General features: G+C 41.6%; 1 protein-coding gene across 1 annotated transcript in view; it reads left to right on the top strand.

The window, feature by feature from the left end:
- The window catches only part of Zyg11b (zyg-11 family member B, cell cycle regulator), a 56,471-nt gene that overhangs the window by 25,777 nt on the left and 12,910 nt on the right, over positions 1-17,784 (top strand). The window contains exons 4-8 of the mRNA XM_034503435.2: positions 4,946-5,086; positions 9,178-9,354; positions 14,061-14,125; positions 15,448-15,547; positions 15,793-15,843. Coding sequence (XP_034359326.1) covers positions 4,946-5,086; positions 9,178-9,354; positions 14,061-14,125; positions 15,448-15,547; positions 15,793-15,843 — 534 coding nt within the window. The remainder of the gene's footprint in view (positions 1-4,945; positions 5,087-9,177; positions 9,355-14,060; positions 14,126-15,447; positions 15,548-15,792; positions 15,844-17,784) is intronic.

Genomic DNA, 17,784 nt, shown 5'->3' on the forward strand with positions numbered 1-17,784 from the left:
ATCTCCATAGTTCTCTGGCCTCAGATTCCTGAGTGCTGGATTACAGATGTGAGCCACCATACCTAATTTAAGAAAATGGTTGGGGGCTGGAGAGATGGTTCAGCAGTTTAGAGTACTGTCTACTCTTCTAGAGGACTTGGGTTCAATTCCTAGTACCAGTTTCAAATGGCAGCTCACAACTGACTGTAGCTCTAGTTTCTGGGGATCCAACTCTTCACACAGACATTGCAAGCAAAACACCAATGCATTAAAAGAAAGAAAGAAAGAAAGAAAGAAAGAAAGAAAGAAAGAAAGAAAGGATGGCCTGCCTTCTTTCTTCCCTCCTTCCCTTCCCTCCTTCCTTCCTTCTTTCCTTTTTCCATTTTAAAGATTGGGTCTCGTCACTGTGTGGCACTGCCTGGCATGGGACCTTGCCTGTGTAGGAGGCTGGCCTTGAGTTTGAAGTGATCCTTTAGCCTTTATCTCTAGAGTGCTGGGATTAAAGGTGTGTGCCTCTATAATCTGTCCCAAAAGATGTTCTCTTTAGTTTAGTTGATTTTGTGTGTGCAAATGTTTTGCTTGGATGTATGCGTACCATTTGTGTGCGTGAAAAGGGCGTCAGATCCCTTGGGACTGGAATTCCATACAGTTGTGAGCTGTCATGTGGGTGTTGGGAGTTGAACTCAAATCCTCTCTTGAAGAGTAGCCAAGGATCTTAACAGCAGAGCCATCTCTCCAGCCTCAGAAATGCCACACATATCTTAAGGGTCACAGCCAGATCATCTTAGTACCTGCCCTCTGCCTCAGACTGTTAGAATCTAAAGCTCCTGTGCTTCCCACCACACTCTGACCTCTATTGAATAGGTCTTGGTTTGGCTTTTCCTTGGTTTCAACCCCACAGCTGGTTTCAGAATCCCTCCTGTGGTTTTTATCACCATTAGTCTCCTCAGTCTTGTACTTTCCAAGTCCAGTTCTTCCGTTTGTTGGCCACCTTGCTCCTGCTGCTGCTTTATCAACCAGGCTGTCGCTCTGAACCCTTAAGAATTCCTGGAAATCTGCTTAATCAGTGTGAATTCTCAGGCTTCATCCTAGAGGTACTGTTGCTTTCCTCCTTGGAATACTCTTCTTAGCTTCTAGATATCACACTTGCCTTGTTTTATTTTATCTTCCTTGTTCTGTTGCTTTTCGTTTTCTTTTGCCGTGATTTCCCTCATTTTTTAAGGCTTCTGCTGTTGAAACCTTCCATGCCATAGTCCTGCAAATTTGTGTTTTATTTTGTTTCTATAATTAACCTTACTGAAAAGGGCTGAGAAGCCATTATTCTTTTACTTTAGTTCTGCTTATTGTACTTTATTTTGTATGCTTTTTAATGTCTTGACTTTGATTACATTTATGTATTTATTGGGGAGAGATGTGCATGCTTCTGTATGTGTGTAGAGGTCCTTAGACTCCTTCAAATTGCCCTCTAGCCTCCACACATGAGCCACACATACCCTTAATAAATAAAGGTAAAAACATTTCTTTTGGAATGTCTTTTTAAAGATTTATTTTAGGTGGGGCCCAGTGGCATGGCATGTACCTTTAATCTCTGAACTTGGGAGGCAGAGGCAGGCAGATCCTTGAGTTTGAGGTGAACCTGGTCTATAAAGTGAGTTTCAGGATATCCAGGGCTACACAGAGAAACAGAGAAATTCTGTCACAAAAAAAACAAAAACAAAAAAAATTGGTCTCTCTGTGTGTGTGTGTGTGTGCGAGAGAGAGAGAGAGAGAGAGAGAGAGAGACAGACAGACAGACAGACAGACACTTGACTGAAAACTAAAGGCTCTGGATTTCCCATGGAGCTTGTGAGCTGATCAGTGTGGGTGGGTGATGGGAATCAAACTCCAATCCTCTGCAAGAGCAATAAGCTAGCTCTCTTAACCTCCAAGGCAGCTGGTCACCTTTGGGGTTGGGTGTCTTTGCAGCATCTTGTAGTTTATAGGTTCCTCTTTCTCTTCCCTTTCCTTTTTGTTTTTTAGATTTTCAAATTTTATGTGTGGTGCTACGAATCAAACTCAGGTACCCTACAAATCAAGTCCTCAAAACCACTAAGCCTTCTCCCAGCTCTGTTCCCTTTTTTTCTTTTGAGTCAGGATCTCACTAGGTAGTCTTGGCTGGCCTCAAACTCAGAGGTCCACCTGCCTCCCATGTGCTAGAATTAAAGGCATATAACATTGTACCCACTCTTCACAGCTCCCCCCCCCCCTTTTTTTTTTGAGACAGGGTATCACTGTGGTTCCTGACTTGCTTGGAACTCCTTAGCCGGGACTCAGTGATCTTCCACGCTTCTTGTTACTGGGCTTATAGGCATGTCCCACACCGAGCAACCCTCTCTCTCTCTCTTCCTCTCTCCTCCCCTCCTTCCATTACTCCCTCCCTCCCATCCTTCCTTTTTTTTTTGGGGGGGGGGCAGGTGGTCAAGATGGTTTCTTTCTATACTTTTGGCTGTCCTAGATTTTGCTCTGTAGACCAGGCTGGCCTTTAACTCACAGAGATCCTCATGCCTCTGCTTCTGGGATTAAAGGCATGAGCCACCACTGCCTAGCCAACCCTCTCTTTCTTTTTTTTTTTTTAAATTAAGAAATTATTACATTTATATGTATGTGCCATAGTTTACATGTTTACATGTGAAGATCATAGGACGAGTTGCAAAAGTCTGTTCTTCTATGTGTGTCCCAGGAATGGAATTCAGGTTTTCATACTTGATGGCAGGTGCTTTGCCTTTTTTGTTTTTGTTTTTGTTTTGGTTACCCATGTAGTTCATACTTCTTTTTGGGTGAGTTGGGGGATAGGAGATGGGATAAATAGGGTATTGCTGTATCTCACATTGGCCTGGAACTTACTTTGTAGTCCAGGCTGGTTTTAAAATTAGAATTCTCCTGCCTCAACCTCCTAAATGTTGAGATTCACTTGTGAGCCACCATCCCTATATTTCTACAAATTACTGGCTAGGTTTGGAGTTTAATTAAATTTTTGGAAAGACCCTTACGTATTGTATTCTTTGGCTGCGCTGTACATAATGTCTAGGCTTACATTCCTGTAAAGCCATCAGTTATTGATATTTAGAATTAGATTACTAATGCACTGGGGATTGTATAATACCTAGATCTGGTCATTCATTGGAGATCATTATGATGTCTTGGTTATTGTATGTGTGTCTGTACATGTATGATATGTGTGTATATGCATGGACCCTGGAAATGGTGTAGGTGTCAGAGAACACCTTTGTCAAAAGACTCTCCCCTACAACCTTCACTTGTGTTGGGGCCTAAGCTGGAGTCCCACTTTGGGCGGCCAAAATAATGTTGGGGCCTAAGCTGGAGTCCCACTTTGGGCGGCCAAAATAATATTGGGGTCCACACTAGCCCCACGTTGGGCACCAAAATGTTGGGGTCCATACTAGCCCCACGTTGGGGCAGCCAAAAAACGTCGCAGCCCAGGCAAAATGTTGAGGCCCAGGCTGACCCACGTTTGGGCAGCCACTGTATCCCGGCCCAAGCTGCCGCTCCGGTCTGCGTGTCGGGGTTCAGCAAGAGCGAGGGTGAGGGCAGACTCGAAGAATGGAGACCAGACAGGGTGTGATTCAATCCCGTTTATTCTTCAGTCTCTCTCTGTCTCCTTCTCTGTCTCCTCTGTCTGCTGTGTCTGATTCTGTCTGGAGCCAAGTGTCTTCTACCTAATGTCTGATGTGTCTATGATTCTCCCTCTATAGTCTGATTCTCTGATCTCAGTCTGATTCTCTCCGTCTGCCTCTACCTTTTATATGTCTCACTTCTAAGCCACGCCTCTAAGTTACACCTTTAATCATGCCCTTAGGTCTTGTCTCTAAATCTGATCTCTACACTTCTAAATCATACTCTTAAGTCACACACTTTTAATCTCACACACCTTTAATCTCATGCACCTTTAATCTCAAGGTATCTAAACCAAGATTATCGGAGTGTGCTCAGCTGTTGTAGGCTATTGTAATCCAAGTCTCATGTCAGGGTATATGGCTCAAGATGGCTGCAAAGCTGATAGCTGCTTTCTGCTAAAAGTCGGCCCTCAACACACTTGAGTGTCAGGGATCAAACTCAGGTCCCCAGATATGCCTGGCAAACATTTTCACCCACTGAGCCATCTCACCAGCTGTATACCTTAAATATTCCTTTTTCACTTGCTAGTTTGATAACTTTGTAGTCACTTTTCATTATCTGTGTTTGGTTGCACAGTGGTCCCTGAACCACAGTTTAACATAATTATATTAGCTTGTGTAAATTAACTTAGATTTACTTTTGAATAAACCCTTTTAGGGAGCTCGATAGGTCGGGGAAATGAACAGATCTGTTTGATGAATATGTGCTAAGTGTTCTGCTGTCACTGTCGGCCTCCAGTGAGTGGTCACCATACTACACTACATGGGTCAGTAAGTGGAGGATCATCAAAACTAGAAAAAAGAGATTTGGGGGAACCTGATTTAAATTGGTGTGTCAGGAAAGGCTTTCTCTAAAGATGGGCTTGACTTGACTTAGGAAGTATAAATACAAACTAGTGATGCAAAGAGAGAACATTTTGGAATGGTCATTGTATGTGATGGCCTTCTGCTGAGATAGAGCTTGGCTTACTGAAGGATCAGGGGAAAGGCCAGCAATGCTGATAGTGTGACTATTTAAGGGAAAGAATTTACTCTAAGAGGCAGCCTAAAAGCTGAGACAGTAAGGCTTGTACAGTGTTAAGTGTCTTGAGATTTATTCTAGGCTGTGTAGAAAATGTTACCCACAGGCTTGTGTCTTTGAAGGATGATGGCTGCAGTGGGTTAGGAAGTAACCATTCCCGACTATTTCATGCCTTACTTGGTTATGCTGAGTGTCATTTACAGCTGATGCTAAGATGGGGAAAGGTAGAGAGGGTGAGAAGAAGTCTAAACGCTCATCTAAACGTTCACAGGTGTCTGGAGAAGCCAATGAAACCCAAATTGCAGAAGCGTTAAGACGGTACAGTGAACGGGCGTTTTTTGTCCGGGAGGCTTTGTTTCATCTTTTTAGCCTGACTCATGTGATGGAAAAAACGAAGCCAGATATTTTAAAGGTAAGAAAAAGAAACTGGTGATGAAAAAATTTGAAATTACTGTTCTAGTAGATTTTATGTATTTAGTCTTTGATTTTTATTTTTTTGTTTTTGTTTTTAATAGGATTGATGATCCCAGTTCCAGTTATTTGTTATGAATAAGAGGTTAATTGCATATCATTACTGAAATTTATAATAGTCTCATTAAGTAATGCTTTTCAGTGCTATGTAATTATTTTAGACCAGTAGTATCTCCTGTGATGTTTTATTACAAGAACATGGAAGTATAGGATGGGCTCAGTGTACTGCTCTGTGTGCCAGCCTTGGATGGCTTCCCACTCAGAACAGCTTTACAGATACAATACTAGAACTCTGTAAGGTAGGGCAGCTAAAGAGATGGCTCACTGGGAAAGAGAATTTAATAGACAAGCATGAAGATCAGAGATTAAATCATAGCACCACATTTAACAAAGCATTGGTTTTCATATGCCTGTATTTCCTGTGCTGGGACAGGTGGGGACAGGAGAGTACTAGGGCTTGCTGACACCAGGGTAGGTCCATAAGGCAGAATGTGACACAGTGGGGCAACCAATGCTGTCCTCTAGTCTCCATGTCTCCATATCTATGTACACATATGCACATACACCACTCACACACATACTACACACATCCCCAAAATAAAGGTATCTCAACTGGTAGAGTCTTGCCCACAATGCATGACACCATAGTTTTAATCCCTAACACTGTATAACTGTGCATAGTGGCATATGCCTGTAGTTCCAGTACTTGGGATATGGGAACAAGGAGAATCAGAAGTTCAAGGGCATCCTTGACTGTATAGTAAATTGAAAGAAAGCCTCTGCTATGTGTGACCTTGTTTAGGGAAAAATACCCATTAAGCTAGGTACAACACATACCTTTTGATCCCAACACTCAGGAAGCAGAAGTTGGTGGATCTTTGCAAATTTGGAGCCACCCTAGTCTGCATAGTGAATTTTTGGTCAGCCAGAGCTACATGGTGAGACCTTGTCTCAAAAAAAAAAGTTCCATTAATATAGATATGGCTATGTAACCTACTATTAACAGTCCTGCCTTGTATATGTGTGGTCCTGGGCTCAATCCCTAGTATGACACAAAAACAGGAGTGCTGTGGGGGGAGCAGTGAGCTGGCTCCGCAGGAAAGGAGCTTGCTGCCAAGCCTGAGGAACTGAGTTTAGTCCCCAGAACTCAACATGGTAGAAGGAGAGAACTGACTGCCAAAAGTTGTACTCTGGTGTCTAGGTACACACATGTATGCATACACACACATACACACACACACATACACACACACACATACACACACACACACACACACACTATCTCCACCCCCCCATAACATACCTACCCCACAACACACCCACATCCACACATAAACACACACACACACACACACACACACACACACACGCCGGGTGGTGGTGGCACACGCCCTTAATCCCAGCACTTGGGAGGCAGAGGCAGGCAGATTTCTGAGTTCGAGGCCAGCCTGGTCTACAGAGTGAGTTCCAGGACAGCCAGGGCTACACAGAGAAACCCCGTCTCGAAAAAACAAAAAACAAACAAACAAACAAAAAAAAACAAAACAAAAAACAAAACAAAACAAAAAAAAAACCACACACACACCACACCTACCACACACAATACAACTACACATCCACAACACAACTGTACAGCACCCACCCACACACTTACAACCACACATTACACACACACACACACACCACCTACACACACACACACACACACACACACACACACACACACACAGAGGTATATTCAGCTGAACATGGGAGTGTCAAGCTATAACTTCAGGAGGCTGAGGCAGAAGGATTACCAGTTAGACCCCAAGTGAGCTACATAAAAAGTATGAGAACAGTCTAGGCTTCCTAAGGAGAGCTTTGAGGCTGGCAGAGGGCTCAGCAGTTAAGAGCAACCACATGATGGCTCACAGCCATCCATAGCTCTAGTTCCAGGTCATGTGCTGCACATACATGCATGCAGGGTGAACATCCCATACACACAAAAGTAAAATAAGCCCAAACTTTAAAAAGAAAAGTGAGTCCTTATCTTAATGAAACTTTAAAGTCAGGTGTGGGTGTTTGCCATTAACCCTGGCACTTGTGAGGCAGCGGCAAGCAGATTTCTTTGAGTTTGATGCCAGCTTGGTCTACAGATTGAGTTGTAGGCTGGCCAGGGCTACGGAGTGAGACCCTGTCTCAAGAAAGAGATGGTTGGGCAGTTAGAAAAGCATATTTGCCGCGCCCAGTGTATAGCTTAGTGTTGATCTCTTAGTGTTGATCTCACTTGTGTTGATCTCTAGCACAAATATTCATAACTAATAATAACCAACATATTTATGAATGAAAGAAATTTGATTTGATAAGGTTTGATAAGGTTACATGGACCTAGGGATCTATATCTTTTCTATATCTATGTCTTAGGTAGATTCAGTTTTGAAATCTAGTGAGTGTAAGACTTTATTTTGTATTTCATTTAGTGGCCACAATCGAAGAGGTGGGTTTTATCTTCCATTTTACAGATGGTGAAACTGAGGGCCTATGAGGTTAAGAAACAATAAGTCAGTGGCAGAGCCAGAACTGATTTGATCTCCTAAATATCTTAAATTTCCCAATGGAGTGCTCAGTAACATGTTATTTTTGTCACTAATACCTGTCACTCCATATAAACCAGAAGACGCTGCTGCTTGCTTTGTCTTTTCTTATCCCTCCCCTCCCCTCCCCTCCCCTCCCCTCCCCTCCCCTCCCCTCCCCTCCCCTCCCCTCCCCTCCCCTCCTCTCCCCCTCTCAGAGATCCACCTGCCTCTGCCTCCTGAGTGCTGGGGCTAAAAGCTAGGATTAAATCAGCTCCAGCTTTGATTTTTATAAAACTGAGCACAAAGGACTAGATCTCCAGCCCTGATTTGAAATATCCATTCATTTATTTGGAGATTAAAGATTAAAACTCATTCATAGAAGTTTTGCTGTAAAAGAAAGCTAAGAGGAAAAATGGCAGTTAATTAAGGAATTATAATTAAGGGACAGTTTTGGGTTTTTTAGATTGGATCTTTCTATGTCATCCAGCTTGGCCTCAGACTCAGTGCTGGAAGTGCAGGCCCCGCTCCTTTTTAAAAATAGGTAAAAGAGTAGTGTTTTAAGTATGCTGATCTTTCTAATCTAGGAGTTTAAAAATGACATAGAAGTAATCATTTCCTTGAGGAGACAGACAAGGAAATGATCTGGTATATCCATGGAGAAATCAACTGTAGAGAGGATTACAGAAGATCATTTATGGGTGGGCAAGGTGACATGTATGTCTGTATCCTGGTAAGGAGAATACACGGGGTAGTTAGAATCTGAAGTTCTTGTCTGTATCCTGTAAGGAGAATACATGGGGTAGTTAGAATCTGAAGTTTTGTCTGGTTAGTTCAGTTTTCTTAGTGTGGTTGAAAGCTAGGTTTTCCAGGGTTGGAGAGAGGGCTCGGTGATTAATTAAGAGCATTTACCGGTATCTCACAACTGCCTGTAACTTAAGTTCCAAGGGATCCAATACCCTCTTCTGGCTTCTGTGGGCACACACACACACACACACACACACACACAAAAAAATCTGGGGTTTGTTTGTTTGTTTGTTTGTTTGTTTTAGAGAAAGGGCTTCCCTGTGTAGCCCTGGCTGTCCTTGAACTCAGTCTGTAGACCAATCTGGCCTTAAGCTCACAGAGATCAGCCTGCCTTTTCTTGAGTGCTGGGATTAAAGGGGAAATCTCTCACCACTGCCCAGCTATAAAATAAATTTTAAGAAAGCTAAGTTTTTAGCTGAACTGAAGAATGGTGAGAGCTTTAGAGGGGAAAGAAGACAATAGTTTTCTAGTCGGGGAGAGGATGTGTTTTATTGCTTCTAACTGGCAGCACTGTCAAGGAAGGGACTGGGAACTGAGAGTGATAGTGTCCTAGGCTCTTTACATACCAACATGCTTTTGAAGTTACTCTAGAGTAATCACAAAGCAGCTCGTTCTATGATGAGGGTTTGTATTAGGTGAATCAAAAGGACTAATTGTCTTTTTGTTTTTTCAGCTTGTGGTTACTGGGATGAGAAACCATCCTATGAATTTGCCTGTACAGCTGGCTGCAAGTGCCTGTGTGTTCAACCTAACTAAACAGGACCTTGCTTTAGGCATGCCTGTCCGGCTCCTTGCTGATGTGACCCATTTGCTGCTCAAGGCCATGGAACATTTTCCTAATCACCAGCAGGTAAGCACCCTTGAATTCCCACTCAGGTGGTCCTGGGGTCTTCTTTACTGCCTCCTGCTTCTGCATAGTTAAGTTTAATAAACCAGGTCTTTTGTCGAGGCAGGGTCTCATGTAGCCCAAGATGTTCTTGAACTCCAGATCCTCTCAAATTCACTTCCAAAGTCCTGAGATGAGGCATATATCACCATGCCAGAATTAAAACTTACTGGGGTTCTAGGCAAGATGTTTTTTGCCTTTAATCCTAGCACTTGAAAGTCAGAGAGGCTGGTTAATTTCTATAAGTTTGAGGTATCCTGGTCTCAGAACAGCCAGAGCTATATAGAGAAAACAAAACCAAGGTCTGGAAACATTGCTCAGTGGTTAAGAGCACTGACTGCTCTTCCAGAGGTCCTGAATTCAATTCCCAGCAACCACATGGTGGCTCACAACCATCTATAGTGGGATCTGATGCCCTCTTCTGGTGTGTCTGTAGACAGTGATAGTGTACTCATATACATACAATAAATAAATCTAAAAATCAAAACAAACAAAACCAAAACACGTTGGTGTATTTCACAAAGGAAAACTGGGGAAAAAATTTCAGAATAAAAGATTAGGAAATAAAGGTCTGGAAAATATGTGCTAAGAATCAAACCCAGGCCCTGCCAGTGTTAGGCAAGCAAGCACTCTGACACTCAGCTGCAACCTCGGCTGGGTTTCTTTAGGAAATAGCAAAGCATGCTAAAACTGGCAAGAGATGTAGCTCAATTGGTAGGATGTTTGTCTAGCATACACAAAGCTCTGGATTTAATTCCCAGCACTGAATACAACTGGGTATGGTGGTGCATCCCTTTATTTCCAGCACCCAGGATGTGGGAGCAGGAGTTCAAGGTCATGTTCACCTGTATAGCAGGTTTAAGGCTCAGCTGGACTGTAGGAAACTTAAAAAAAAAAAAAAAAAAAAAAGGAACTGTAATAAAACTAACTGGTGACAGACATGTAACTCTGCGCATAGGCTAAAAATTACACATAACAGGGGAACTGTATATTATGTGAATTATATCTTGATAAATCTGTATCATAGTTCAAAAGAACCTGTGTAAATACTATGCTCATTAAAAAAGAACCAATATAAATACTATGTAATATGACAAATTACAAGTATCAAATATGTATCAGTCTGGAGGTAGTCATACAACAGAGTACTTAAAAACAGTAATGAATGGCTGGGCATGGATGATTGCATCTTTAATCCCAGTGATCCCAGCACTTAGGAGGAACAGAAAGGCAGATCTCTGTAAGTTCCAGGACAGCCAGGGCTACATAGTGAGACCCCACTTCAAATGAAACATAAACACACACAGTAGTGAGAGAAGAGTCAATTACTATTAGATTATAAAAGCAGCTGTTGAGATGAAGTTGGAAAGAGAGGTCTTCCTGGTCTGGTCCTAGGTGAGACCATGTATATTCACAGCAAGGAGGGCATTTTGTCAGCCACATGTACAGATAGCCAAAATGCCTACAGAGGAAGATGGGATGCATCCCTGTATGGGGAGAAGTGACTTCTGTAGTCTGCAAGGGAAGTTGAAAAGTGTAGTCTTTCAGCAGGAAACTGTCAACTACAGCTTACTGACCACAACCTTGATCAGTCTCTGCAGACGTGAACATACATGATTTCATGAATTCACTTAAGAAACTCCAAGTTAACCAGTATGTTAATTACTAGTATTTCTGTTGAGAAGGGGCCCAGATTGGCCTTGAACTGATCTTTCTGCCTTTTCTTAATGTTGGGGTCACAGGCAGACCTATGAATCATACCCTGTTTTATCCAATGTCATTTAAACATAGAAATACAAGTTATTGGACTGACAAGATGGCTCAGTGAGTAGAGGCTCTTGCACTTAAGTCTAATGACTTGAATTTGATTCATCCTAATTCTACAAGGTGACAGGAGAGAACTGACTCCTGTGAGTTGTCCTCTGACTTTCACACATGACCATGTGCCCTGTCTGGCACATGTGTACCTACACACACAGACACGCACGCACGCACGCATGCAGCGCACCACCACCATTAACAACAAGAACAACAACACAAAACAAAATATTAGGACGGCAAAAAGGCCTAGTGATACCACTCATAGTGATACCACTCATAGTGATACCACTTAGCAGGTAAGGACATTTGCCACCAAGGCTGACAGCCTGAGTTCACCGTCTAGGACCCATAGAGAGAAAGGAGGAGATAACTGATGAGGTCCTCAAGTTGTCCTCTGGTTCCCCCCAAAAACACAGATGGATACATAAAGTATAATGATTTTTTTCCAAATTAAAGACTTTTAAATGTATTTAAAAGTGGTAAATTCCTATAACTTAAGCACTTGGGAAGTAAAGCTGGAAGATCAGGGTCCACAGTCATCCTTGACTGAGTGGTGACTTCAAGCCAGTCTTGGGTCATTGGTGTGTCTATCTATTAAAGATTGAGAAGCACTGCCCTATAACATACATTTTATCATTTTTGTATTTATTTAATAATATTCGGACATTGAGTAACCTTCTTGCTGAATAATCATGAGTACCTGAGTTCAGATCTCCAGCTCTTGTGTAAGAGCTGAACACACACCTGTAACTCCATTGCAGGGGCAGAGGCAGGAGGATCCTGGGAGTTCTAGCTGAGTCTCGTATATTGGTTACTTTTCCAGTCTGTGATAAAATATTCTGTCAAGAGCAACTGAAAGAAAAGAAGGGCTTACTGTGGCTTATACATTGAGGTTACAGTCCATTGTTGTGGGAATATTACAGCAGCAGGAGCAGAGGACTGGCTGGTTACAGTGCATCAGTACTCAAGTAATGGTGGTTTCTAATATTTAGAGTACCTTTTTCATTTATACAGTCCAGGATCCTAGTTTAGGGGATAGTACCACCCACAGTGCGTGGCTCTTCTCACCTCAGTTAACCTAATCAAGATAACCCCTCAGAGATGCTCAGAGGCCCATTCCTCATCAAATTAACAATTAACTCATAGTAAGAGACCCTGTGACTTTGTCTCAACAAATAATGTGAAGACTAATAGCAGATTACCAGTGTCCCTCTGGCTTCCACAGACTCACACACCATACCACACAAACACTCCACAAATAAACTGTTTTAAATGAGAACATTTGCTCAGTTTATGGGGCTAGTGTTTAAGATCACTTGCTGCTCTTTCAGAGGACCTAGTTGAGTTCCCAGCACCTGCGTAGCAGCCAGCAATCACCTGTAACTCCAGCTTCATGGGGAATCTGATATCCTCTTCTGATCATTGCACATACATGGTACACATGACATTTCAGAGCTTGAATTTTTATATTTGTTCTGTTCAACTGGTAAAGTCCATGCCAGTGTTCCCAAATCTTAATGCTTGTCCAGCCTACACTCTGGTGACAAGCCACTTGGCCTTAGAATGGCCTTTCTGTTCCCACAATAGGCCTGCTGGTTTTCTTAACCATGTTTCAAGATGTTGCCTCCAACATAACTTGCTCTTTGAAACCTTGCCTTATACTAAGAGCTCTGAAGTCTGTTTTCTGTGCTCAAGAGAGGCCATTAGGACAGTTAAAAACCAGGCAGGCTTTCTGAGAGATGTAAATATATATATATATATATATATATATATATATATATATATATATATATATATATACACACACACACACACACACACATACACAGAGGCAAAACACTCATAAAATAAAAATAAATACATATTTTTTTTAAAGCTAAAGGGTTTTCAAAGATCATAATTTAATGTATTGATATAAAACCTGAACTGAATTACCATGTTTAAAAGTATATAGTTTTTTCTAAAATAATCAATTTATTCTTGATTGCAATTATAAAAAACTGACTTAAAGAACAAAATTTTGGGGCTGGAGAGATGGTTCAGCGGTTAAGAGCACTGACTGTTCTTCCAGAGGTCCTGAGTTCAATTCCCAGCAACCACATGATGGTTCACAAACATCTGTAACAGGAACTAATGCCCTCTTCTGGTGTGTCTGAAGATAGCTACAGTGTACTCGTCATAGATATAAAATAAGTAAATAAAATCTTAAAAAAAACAAAACAAAACAAAATTTTGGTTAAGCGTGACAGTAAACACTTTTAATCTTAGCACTTGGGAGGCAGAGACAGATTGATCTCTGATAATTCGAGGCCAGCCTGGCCTACATAGCAAGTTCCTGGACAGCCAAAGCTATATAATATAGAGATTTTTGTATGAAACCAAATTAAAAAATTGTGTTTTTCTTTGTTTTTTTTTTTTTTTTTTTTTTTTTTTTTTTTTTTTTTTTTTTTTTTTTTTTTTTTTTTTTTTTTTTTTTTTTTTTTAGACGGGGTTTCTCTGTATAGCCTTGCTGTCCTGGAACTCACTTTGTAGACCAGGCTGGCCTTGAACTCAGAAATCTGCCTGCCTCTGCCTCCCAAGCGCTGGGATTAGAGGCGTGCGCCACCATTGCCCAGTAAAATTTGTGTTTTTCAAGGTTTAAAAACAGAAACTGGAGCTTAGTTGGATTTGCCTTGCAATCATGAATCCTGAGTTCAATCTTTTGCACTTAGCGTGTACACACCTTCCTCACACACATTTAAACATATTTAAAAAACTTTTTTTGATTTTGGCTAAAAGATAACAGAATGATGTTCTATTCAGGTTGTTCTCTCTCCCCTCCCACCTCCTTCCTCCTTTTTATCCTTTAGTTACAGAAGAATTGCCTCCTCTCACTTTGCAGTGACCGGATTCTTCAAGATGTTCCATTTAACAGGCAAGTAATAGCTTAACAACCTGAGTTCAATCCTGAGACCCACATGATAGAAAGAGAGGTGATTCCTTCAAATTATCCTCTAAGGTCCACATGCATGCTGTGTGAGAGTGTGCTTGTCTGTGCACACTCACATTTAGATATTTGATTTTAAAAGGTTTTAACAGACTGTGCTTAAAATGGTGATGTAGAAATACTAAAGTGTTCTCACTGTTGAATATAAAATGCCAGTATTTCTACATGCGCGTGTGTGCGTCTGTGCGAGTACGTGTGTGTTAGTTAATACATGTTTGCACAACATGCATGTGTTATCAATGTGAAAACCAGAGGTTGACATTGGGTGTCTTCCTCAATCGCTCCTCACTTTATTTTTCTGAGACAGGGTCTCTCACTGAACCTGGAGTTCACGAAGTGGGCTAGACTGGCTAGCCATCAAGTCCCAGGAATCCTCCTGTCTCTGCCTCCCCAGAGTTAAGATTCCAGGTATGCACTGCCATGCCGAGAGCTCTGTTGATGGTCGCTGGGGATTTGCTCAGGACCTCATGCTTGCACAGCGAGTGCTCTACCAGCTGAGCTTTCTTGTCAGCCCCCATGCTCCGGTGCCTCCACCATTGCTCTCATTCTGATGAGCACAGTGGTGCAGGCCTGGAATCTCAGTAGGAAAATCAGAAGGTTAAAGTCTGCTTGGAAATTTAGCAAGACTCTGTCTCAAAATAAAAACAAAGGGCCAGGTGTGGTAGCAAATGCCGGTAACCCCGGTACAGGGAAGAGGGAGGCAGAAGACCACAGCGCAGAGTCGGCTTTGGTCATACAGAATATTTGGGGACAGCCTGAGGTACATGCGGTTCTATCTCAAAAAAAAGACAGATGAGGGCGGGCAAGATGGCTTAACTGGTAAAAGTTTCCAGAAAAGCCTGAACACTTGAGTTCAAACTCTAGAACCCACAGAGGCAGGAAAGAACTCATTCTCAGACATTGTCCTCTGATTGCCACAATATAGCATGCACACACCCATGTACATGATAGACAAACACACACCACTAGCAAGTAAAATAAAAAAATAATGTAAGTAAATAAAATAAGATGAAGGGCTAGGGATATAGCTCTGTGGTAGAGCTTTGGCCTAAACAAGGCCCTGGGTCCAATCCCCAGCACAGGATAGAAACTAGAAAGGCAACAAAGTTTCTCAAACACTTAACAGGTGATTTGTAGTCTTTTTCATTAAGAGGAAGCTTCCCTTTATTAGGTTGTACCAACACCCACATATGGCTCCCTGAAATCATTCCTGGATCTCCACGATTGAGGAAACCCTCTTGTATTTTCAGGTTTGAAGCAGCCAAGCTTGTCATGCAGTGGCTTTGCAACCACGAAGATCAGAACATGCAAAGAATGGCAGTTGCTATTATTTCCATCCTGGCTGCCAAGGTACCTGAACTTTGCTGAATGATTTCCTAAAGGCAGCTGTTTCTCATTACAGTGACTTCCGCCCACATTGTGTGCCAGAAAAGCTAGTGCACCTCTTTGCTAGCCTCCCTGTTAACTGTGTTAAATGTTGCAGAATTGGAGGTTGATGAGCTTTCAGTCTGGCCGTGGAGCCTGTTATGGTGAGCTGTAGTAAACTCACAGGGGTTTATTCTCAGACACTTACTTTATCTTGTATTTGCTTCCAGCTTTCCACAGAACAAACCGCACAGCTGGGTGCTGAGCTCTTCATTGTCAGGGTAAGTTTACTGTCCTTTGTTCTAGGACACTACATAGTGTTTCTTTGTTTTTAATTTTTAAGTAAATTTGTTTTCTATATGTGGGTGCTTTGCTTCCATGTGTATCTGTGTAACGTATAGAAGTGGCCTGGTGCTTGTGGAGTCCAGAAAAGAGCATTGAATTCCATGGAACTAAAGTTACAGATGATTGTGAGCTGCCATGTGGGTGCTGAGAACTGAACTCAGGTCCTCTTGAAGACCAGCAAGTGCTCTTAGTCACTGAGCCATCCCTCCAGCCCTAGTAGTTTAGTTCCCTTTCCTCTCCACCACCCTGTTCCAGCCTATCTCTCTCTATATATTGTCATTAATTTACTTTTTCTATTTATTTGTTTGTGTGGTTTATGTGCATGAGTGTTTTGTCTGTATGTATATTTGCATACCAGAAGAGGGCATCAGATCTCATGGGACTACAGTTACAGATGGTTGTGAGCCACCATTGTGAGTGCTGAGAACTGGACTTAGAACCTCTGGAAGAGCAGCCAGTACTCTTAACTGCTCAGCCATCTTTCCAGCCCCTTCACGTTTTCTAAATGAAAGTATTCAACTTTTTAAAAAATTTATTTGTAGAGCTAGGTGTTGGTGCATATGCCAGGCAGATGTTTCACCACTGAACCTTGTATTTTATACATTTATGTATTTAATTTTTATGTGTATGAGTATTTTGTCCACATGTATGACTATGTACCATGGGAATGCCTGGTACCTGCAGAGGTCAGCAGATGGCAGATACTCTGAAACTGGAGTTATAGGTGTTGTGAGCCACCATGTGGATGCTGAGAGTCAAATCCAGGCATTCTGCAGAACAACAAATATTCTTTAACCATTGAGCTATTTCTCTAGACCCAAATGTATTATTTATTTATTTATTTATTTATTTATTTATTTATTTTTTTAGTGCAACTTTAGTTTTTGAAAGATGCACACAGCCATGAACTAGTAGTCAGTCCTGAGCTCAGGGATCAAGACCTTGCTGCTCTTGCAGAGGACCTGGGATCAGGTTCAAGCTCCCACCCTGAGTGGTCTACAATCACCTCAGTTCTACTTCCAGGGGATTCAGTATTCTTCCAGCCTCTGTGGACAGCCACTCACACATGGTACACATTTATATACTCAGATACACACACATGTGTATATAAAATAAAATTAGTTTTATTGTAAATAACAATAAAAAGAGCCATTTTTGGAGCCAGGCCTGGTGGTACCATGTCTTTAATCCCAGCACTTGGAAGACAGAGGCAAGTGGATCTCTCTAGTTAAGGCCAGACTAGGCTACATAGTGAATTCTAGACTAGCCAGGGCTACTTAATGAGATCTTGTCTAAAAACGCAGAGGGCTTTTAAGAACTATGTAGATATTATCCCAGTAATTTTGGCTGAAAGTATGTTAAAAGATTTTAAGAAAGTGGTCTACTTAATATGTTTCATATAACCAGAGTCAATAGTAATGATGATAATAGCTACTTTTGTTGTTTTGAGATTGAACCCAGAGCCTGATGCATGTTATTCTCGAGAGCTGGGAGTAAAGGCATGCCCTTTCTCGAAGACTGCACTTCTTAAACTAGTTATGATAGACATAGCTTTGAGATAGTCAAAGCCATTATTATCTTAATACTCAGTGTAGACTTTAATTCTGTCATCATTGTGTGTCCCAAGAGGCACACAGTTCTCCTGCCACAGCAGTGGTACAGGGGTGAATTACCATGCCCAGCCTTTCCTTCTTTTCTTAAAGACAACTTTGTTAGAATTAGTCCTTCTAATTCTTTTATTGAGTTGATAATGACCAAATTACTTCATATTTCTTAGATTAAATTTACATTCCTGGAAAATGATACTTGTTATAAGTATTATTTGCTGTGTGTTAATAAATAGTTTTGTCTTTCTTCACTCCCCCTTCCTTTTTTAT

This window comes from Arvicanthis niloticus, chromosome 5 (assembly GCF_011762505.2).
Source record: "Arvicanthis niloticus isolate mArvNil1 chromosome 5, mArvNil1.pat.X, whole genome shotgun sequence".
NCBI lineage: Eukaryota > Metazoa > Chordata > Mammalia > Rodentia > Muridae > Arvicanthis > Arvicanthis niloticus.